General features: G+C 41.2%; 1 protein-coding gene across 5 annotated transcripts; it reads right to left on the bottom strand.

The window, feature by feature from the left end:
- Window positions 1–1,702: 1,702 nt before the first annotated feature.
- Window positions 1,703–6,379, bottom strand: LOC103720539 (putative mitochondrial-processing peptidase subunit beta, mitochondrial). 5 transcript variants are annotated; one of them, XM_088710298.2, is made up of 11 exons: window positions 6,154–6,298; window positions 5,091–5,807; window positions 4,811–4,975; window positions 4,536–4,673; window positions 4,311–4,462; window positions 4,085–4,193; window positions 3,590–3,705; window positions 2,858–2,975; window positions 2,599–2,664; window positions 2,335–2,442; window positions 1,703–2,138 (listed from the first exon to the last, which is right to left on the bottom strand). In XM_088710298.2, the coding sequence occupies exons 2-11, from the start codon at window positions 5,664–5,666 to the stop codon at window positions 2,058–2,060; spliced, it is 1,629 nt and encodes a 542-aa protein (XP_088566424.2). In that variant the 5' UTR covers window positions 5,667–5,807; window positions 6,154–6,298; the 3' UTR covers window positions 1,703–2,057. The 5 variants fall into 5 exon arrangements, 3 of the variants coding, with proteins under 3 accessions (XP_088566424.2, XP_008808511.4, XP_088566429.2); XM_088710303.2 differs by having other exon boundaries at window positions 1,858–2,138; window positions 4,811–4,979; window positions 6,154–6,289; XM_008810289.6 differs by lacking the exon at window positions 2,858–2,975 and having other exon boundaries at window positions 3,607–3,705; window positions 6,154–6,379.
- Window positions 6,380–7,729: the final 1,350 nt, after the last annotated feature.

The following is a 7,729-nucleotide window of genomic DNA, read 5'->3' as shown; positions in this document are numbered from 1 at the left end:
GTATGCTTATGTACCTGCTTCTTGGAGGAAGAAGCCCTGTTCAGAGAGAGGGAGTAGAGTTGAAATAAGAAACAGAAGAAGGAATGGGTGAAAAACAAAAGGAAAATAGAAAATGAGAAGAATTAGAGGAAGTGGGAAGCGTGATATATATATATATATATATATATATATATATAGAGAGAGAGAGAGAGAGAGAGAGAGAGAGAGAGATCAAAAGTGGTTCTGATCATCGAAGAAGCGATCACAGCTGCCGCGAGATAGATTGCGAAGTGATAAAGAGAGCAAGAAAGAGATCCTTTGTCGGGTGGAAGGAGGGTTTTAGGTTTCAGGGGCGTTGGACGTTGGCTCGGGTTTTAGACTATCCGGGTTTAAGGAATGACGAGAACTGAATCTAGAGCCATTAGGCCATGACTCGCCTGAGCGGTTCGAGGATTGGAGAGACGAGAATCCAAAAAATCCAGATCGTGATGACGACGTTTGTAAGAGCCGTGAATGTTCGATCTCGCCGAAAGACGGGCGGGGAAAAAGAAACCAAGATTTTTAAGGGTTAAAAAAAAGGAAATGGATGCAAATTAGCTTTGCTTTTAGAGTTCAAGGGAGAAAAATCAAAAATAAAAAATTAGACATTAAAAGCGAAAGAGCAAAATAATATTTTTAAAAACAAAATAAGATTTTTAGATGTTAACAAAAAAAAAATGGGTACCCAGTTATCTCGATGGATGACGGACACCAAGATAAATATCTAGGCCAATATCTAAAAAAATCAAAATTTTTCAAGATCTCAATCGATATTAGCTGGTATGGCAAATCTAATATTATCTATATTAAAAATTTTAATTTAATTAATTATTCTCCAGCGATCCTATTTAAAAAGATAAAAAAAATTGACCAATATTTATATCGCACCAGCCAACATCTCAGATTTCAGTGATGTTTTATATGTCAGGAGCGAGAAATCCAATATAAACCGAGATCTGGGCCAACGGCCTCCGAAGAAAATAGGCTTTTGAGATTATAACAGGTTACTTGACACCAAACCAATACTCTAACAGGTTATTTAACATCAAACAACCTGCGTGATTGATCCGCGTGTAGGCTAATGGTAAAAGGACATGATTAGCATCACTGCATCAGCATGTAAAAGGGAAGGAGGAGAAGTTTAGGGGCCCGTTAAACACCCCACCGAGAGCCATCTTTGGCTCCCAAGTTCACGAGAATACGTGAATATGTCTTACATTGGGCTGGCCCAATTTTTAGGCCTAAAGTTCCAACCTAAAAAAAGACAGAAAAAATCTCAAAGACAAAATAGAAAAGAAAAAAAAAAAAAAAAAAAAAAAAAAAAAAGCCTCCTGTGAGTTCGCCTTAGGCCAGTGAGAAAGCTTTAAAGACAAAACAGCTTTAAACCCCCAAATACATTGAGCCGCTCTTAATCTCACAAAGACGGTTTTATGCATATTACATGTCTAAAATTATTCCCCACGAATAGCCCTTAATGCTGACAAAACCTTATGCAGAGAATGTTGCAGCTTATATAGCTTCTCCGATCTTCAATAGAATTTTCCCTCCTCCATCCTCCTTTTTTTTTTTTTTTTTTTTGGTGGGGATAGGAAGAAGATCCATAACTACATTACAACAATTGAGTATAAGAAAGTATCACCATCACCTGAAAGCCCAGCAAGAGAAAGCATCCAAAGATACAACCTGGAAAACTAAGAAAGATTACATCAAAAGATATAACCTCCATTTATTAAAGGCTAATAAAAGAACACAAGTGTTGATACTTATGTCTTAAAATAAATTCTACATGCTCTCGAGTCCAAGCATTTCATGACCAAAAAACTCAGGATAGAACCTGCATTCTGAAAACGTTGCTTGGTAAAATTAAAGAAAAGATCGTTCCACTACCAGGAATTACAGAGAAAAAATTACCTAAACAAAAACAAAGAAATAAATTTTCTTCATAATCTAAATGTTACATGTCACCCTGAAGGAATGCTAGATCTACAACACGTATGAATGTCAGGCACTAAAGGCGGCAGCTACAGCATATGTAAGTTTTATTCAGCAGAAATCTGAGACCGAAACCAGTTGTGGGCTGGTAACAGATGGAGTGGTCCCACCGCAGCAATAGCAACATCCTGAAATATTCAGATCATTAGTAACCGGTTATATATATGTCTGCAGGTTAAATTCTGAACTTGTGATACTGGCCCTCTCATGAAGTTTCAAGTCAAAAACCTATTTCATTAGTTTTACCACCCTTTGTGATCAAACAATTATAGCTGCATACATACTGAAATTACAAAGAATGGAATGTAATGAAATGTTGATTGCCTTATCAATTATGAAGTTTTTTGCCGTCTCCATTACTGTATCAGCATCAACAGCATCTATGCGAGTAAAAAGTTCTAGAAATGGCATTACTCGTCCATATGTCAACATCTGCATCAAAAGGTTAAGAACTGCAGTTCTTAGCATGGCAAAACCATGATTATGCTTGGGTATAGCATTCTGTACCCCTCTATTAAGTGCTAAGCAAAGTGTTTCTGATGGAAATAGCCACTTGAGAAAATTAAATATTATTTTGTTGAGATGTACCTGGCGGCCATTGTTCTCAGCAACTGCAGTAGATCCATCGATATGAAGCAAAAGAGCAGATTTTAACTGCATATGATGACAAACATGGTTGTGACCCTTGGTACATCAGTGATCACAAAATACATACACATAATTATATGAAATTCACCATGATTTATTTACATTGTAAACCTTGTGAAAGATATGTGTTGTACAAATTATTCTAAACTATTACAAGAGGAAAAATAGTCACTCCTTGAATTAGAGTAGGATCTTAGACCATCATAATGACAAGATCAACTATCAAGTCTTCCAAATACTTGTCTAAGATGAACATGATCAGACCCCATGCCCAGGCATGAAGATGACCCTTGTGAACAAAGTTATTTCTTGGGCATCTGCAGTTATGCAGACAAGGCCTAGAATCAGATAAATCGCACACTTATGTTTTCATCATGAACAAAAAATTTACAGAGGCTTATTTTTCCAAAAAAAAGAGATCAAAACGATTGAGTGTCATAAATAGAACAGGATATCATAAGTTTTGACGACAATGTTCATGTCAAGTTGCAAGAACATACAAAACATCGCTATAGGTATACAAAAGTGTGTGAACCTAATAAAATAAGTTATATTTCGCATCTTCCTACTCTAGCAACATAATACAGCTTCTTTAGGCACCACAGATTTGAGACTCTCAGCATATACAAACTTTGCAAGTTTCCAGGTTAGCTTCCCACGTTTGCATACATAAGCCTCAGATGGGTTTAAAAAGAAATGCAAAAGGTGCTTTTTGACTGACGCCTTGGCCATGCTAGCAGCCAGAACACAAATAAATGGAGCACAAATTCACAAAACCAAGTTTAATTCAACCCCAGATGGAAGTCGACATCCTAATTCTCTAATACAAAATCAAAGAAATCTTATTGGGCTCCTAACACCTAAACTAAATCAAAGATGAAGATGGAATATCCAAAAATATTAGGCAAGGTTCGCTGCAGAATAAACTTACTTGATACTGAAAGTTACCTGATTTCGGGCTCGTATTACTTCACTTTCTGATACTTTGTATGCCAATCTCCTCATCTCTTCCATTATTAAACATGACAAATCATGCACACGATCAGGCTGCAATCAACAAGACTCAAAATGCTGAGATAGTATAAAAAGTAGCTCTTTCCACAACTAATAAGTATCATAAATATTTTTTTTACTGATCTTGCTAGATGAGGAGATCATAAAGATGTAATAATTATAGTATTTATAAATCATTGTTTAAGTTTTAGAAATGAAAAATGCACTACATAGTGGACAAAGTTATATTATATTTCAGATATTAGCTCAACAGAAAAGAAGGCATTTATTAGATGGTCAATGACAACATGAATGGGAACACAGCCGACAGAATGAAAATAAGCTATTAGAAATGGCGTATTTTGTTTAACAAGCAAATGGTAATATTTTTTAGCTTTTAAGTTCTAACGATGAATAAAGAAATAAGGCTCACCATGGCAGTAGAATAAATGCCAAATAATCCTACATCACGATAGTTGGTATTGAAGGCCATTATGCTATCGGCTAAGCTATCTGTGCTGGCTCGACGAGCTAGCTGAGACCTGTTAATTCATTAGGTCGCATGACATTGTTAGTTCTTACAAAACATGCAGCAAGAGTATTAAGAAAGCCCACATATGTACTAACAAAACATTAGCAAGAGCCTGAATTTATCTTACCCTGAACAATTACCTATACCTATGCTTTTGTTCCAAGACCCCAATAAGCTTTGGATTACCATAAGAGGTATGGAATTAGGGTCAGCCCATGCTGCTCCTTTGAAAGCTATTGCCAAATGCACTAGAGGCATGTCCTCATTCTCCATTCGAACCTAAATTAAAATGTTTAAGGAATTTGTTGCATAGAGCATAATGCAAATGAACTTATACTGAATTACAGCAGACCTCTGAACCAGTAAAGATAGCTGGATTTGCTTCAACAAGCTGATCCGCTGTGGTTGGATCCCTAGAAAAATTTCTAAACAATCTGCTGACCATATCAACAATCTCATCATGTTTAACTGCACCTGCAGCTGATACAACCTTCCACCAAACAAAAATAAAACTAAATATAAGACACAAAAAAATCAAGAACCTAACATACAATTTCATGTTATCATGGATTAAATGTTAAAAAAATAAAAATTGAAATCAAAATTCCAAAATTAAGTTGATACTACCATTCTAGGTCCTGTATAGTGGGTGTAAATGTACTGCTGCAAGTCAATCCTAGAGATTGCCCGGATGTTCTCCTCAGGGCCTAATATTGTGTCCCCTAGAGGATGACCACAGAACGAGGCCGAATGCAAGTGATCAAATATCACCTCTTCCATCTGCCCTTGTACCTGTCTAACACACAAACCAGGCATTCACTAAAAAAAGAAAAGAAAAGAAAAGCTACACATGATGGACCATACACCAAACAAAACCAACGAGTAAGAGCATAAGACTACATCTCACCTCCTCCATTTCACGGAGGATGACACCCCGTTCCCGCCTGATGGCATGGTCGGGGAACCTCGAGTTCTGCAATATGTCTGCAAGTACATCAATGGCAACAGGCACATCCTTACTTTGGACATCAGCATAGAAAGTGGTCTGCTCACGGGAAGTATAGGCATTGAGTCGGCCACCCATGTTCTCTATCTCCTCCTCGAGAGACCGGGCTGTGCGATGGCGGGTGCCTTTGAAGATCATGTGCTCGAGGAAATGCGCCGTGCCATTGGTGCCAGGAACCTCAAACCGGCTGCCAGCATCAATCCAGACGCCAATGGAGGCCGTGTGTGAGGCAGATAATGGGGCCGATTGGGTGACCACACGGATGCCATTGGGGAGGGTCGTGACACGAACTTGGGAGAAGCGGAGGAATGGGGAGTGGTCGAGTAGCCTGGCTTCAGGGGAGCTGTGCCGGAGGAATCGAGGGTCAGGCGTCAGCTCTTCTGAAGGTTTTGGATGGGCAGAAAGCGAGAGGTATCGAGCTCGGACAGTGGATGAAGTTGACAGTTTCCTCCTAAGGGGAGCGAATGCAAGTGCCATGAAGAAAGGCCTCGTTTGGTCTTTGATGGATTTTTTTTCTTTTTGTCCCTCCTAGGGTTTCCACTCAAATTAATAAGAAATCCTAGCACTCTCGCACAAACTGCGAATGCCTTCAAAAATTCTATCAGCAAAGAAGCAAATCTGATAAAAAAAAGAGAAATCGTATTCATCAGCAATAGTCACACATACCTACAAGAAGACATAAGAAATCAAAAGAAGAAATTTATCTGTCTCTCTGTCTGTCTGTCTATCTAGTTATCTCTTTATCTATGGCGTAATAAAACAAAATCGCGACGCACAGAAAGAATCAAGAATGGGAGAAATGGAAGAACAATAACGGGGGACATCTCTGCAAGAACAGAGGTGGAAAACAAAGTTCCAAGCGAGAAGTTGTTGGAAGATCTCACAGCAATTTCTACGATCATATTAACCGCAGCACATAAACCGAAGTAGGTAAAGATACAAGCTTCAGGAGAGAGAGGCGTACCCAAAAATTAGGGTTTTGTGGGGATCCGATTTCCCGCCGCTGCAAGAGACGGACCCCGGTGTTCGACTGTTACACCCTATGCTTTATTCCGTTTATCCCTGTGGCTCCCTAAACCTCCCTTCCCCACGAAGAATAACAGCGGGGGTAGTTCTAAATACACCCCCCCGATTGCTCAGGACACCCCTCAAAAATTAAAAAAAAAATAAATACTCTCTACACCCCCCCCATTTGCTAAGGACACCCCTAAAAAATTAAAAAATCCTAAATTACCCTTCACCCTCCCCACCCCCTCACCTAAATTGCTCTCTACACCCCCCAAACCCCCCCCCCCCAACCCCGCTCTTCCCCTCCAAAACTCCACTCCAGCCGGCTTCTCCCTTCCGCCCAAAAAACTTCGCCTCAAGCACCTCAAGCACCTCGCCGGCGGCCAAACCCCCTCCGTCTCCCCCTTCTCCCTCGCCCAAAACCCCCCCGTTCCCCCTTCTCCCTCTCGTCGCCGGCATTCTCCCCTTCTCCCTCTCGTCGCCGGCATTCTCCCGGAACCACCTCCCCGGCCATCTCCCGAGCAACGAGCACCTCGCCGGCGCCTCCACGACCACGTCGAGGTAGCTCCCCGCCCCCCCGCCTCCAGTGCTCCGTTCGGCACTGGATCGCCGAACAGAACCCTTCTGTTCGGCTGAACAGTGCCGAACAGAAGCCCTCTGTTCGGCAACACTCAACCGAACAGAAGCCTTCTGTTCGGCTGCACGGTGCCGAACAGAAGCCTTCTGTTCGGCTGCACAGTGCCGAACAGAATGGTTCTGTCCGGCTCTGAGCAGCCGAACAGAAGCCTTCTGTTCGGCTCTGTGCAGCCGAACAGAAGCCTTCTGTTCGGCTGCACAGAGCCGAACAGAAGCCTTCTGTTCGGCACTGTGCAGCCGAATAGAAGGGTTCTGGTGCCAAATCGCGTGCCGTGCTGAATTTTGTGCCGAACATTTATGTATGCAATTGAATTATTTTCTTTGATATAGCCTAACATTGAATTTCTATATTTTCAGACATGGATCCCCGTCCCGCCAGAGTTAGACCTACGGCGTCAGCTAGGAGACGTCGTGCTAGGATTGCTTCTCCCGAGCCTGCTCATATGCCATCGGACTCTCCTGAGTCAGAGCATGATGATATGCCCGCTAGGGGTGAAGACGATGAGTCCGTTGGACCATGTCCAGGAGGTCCAGAGGATGAGTCCGTCCTGATCAGTTTCAGGACGCATATAGCAGCTTCCATCTGGAGGCAACAGGTATTGTTTATTTGTTATAGCATTATATTTTGTTTATTGATGTTTTATAAAGTAGTAGTAATTATACATTTATATTACAGGAACGAGCTCCACTAAAGTGCATGAACCATACTGCCAAGGTTGGTGAATGGAAGTGGTGGTCTTCAAACCAACCAAATACCAGGTTCAGAGCACTATTGAGGCAGTCGGGCCTCGTAGAGTTAGTACAGTGCTCTTATCGATTCATCGATAAGATTCTGATTTCGGGCTTCGTAGAGAGATGGCAGCCCGAGACGAACACCTTCCATATACCATTTGGCG

Source organism: Phoenix dactylifera, chromosome 1, assembly GCF_051530095.1.
Source record: "Phoenix dactylifera cultivar Ajwa chromosome 1, Ajwa_hap1_PhDact_Kaust_v1.1, whole genome shotgun sequence".
NCBI lineage: Eukaryota > Viridiplantae > Streptophyta > Magnoliopsida > Arecales > Arecaceae > Phoenix > Phoenix dactylifera.
Note: the sequence above shows the minus strand (reverse complement) of the source record. Positions and strands in the feature narration are given on the sequence as shown.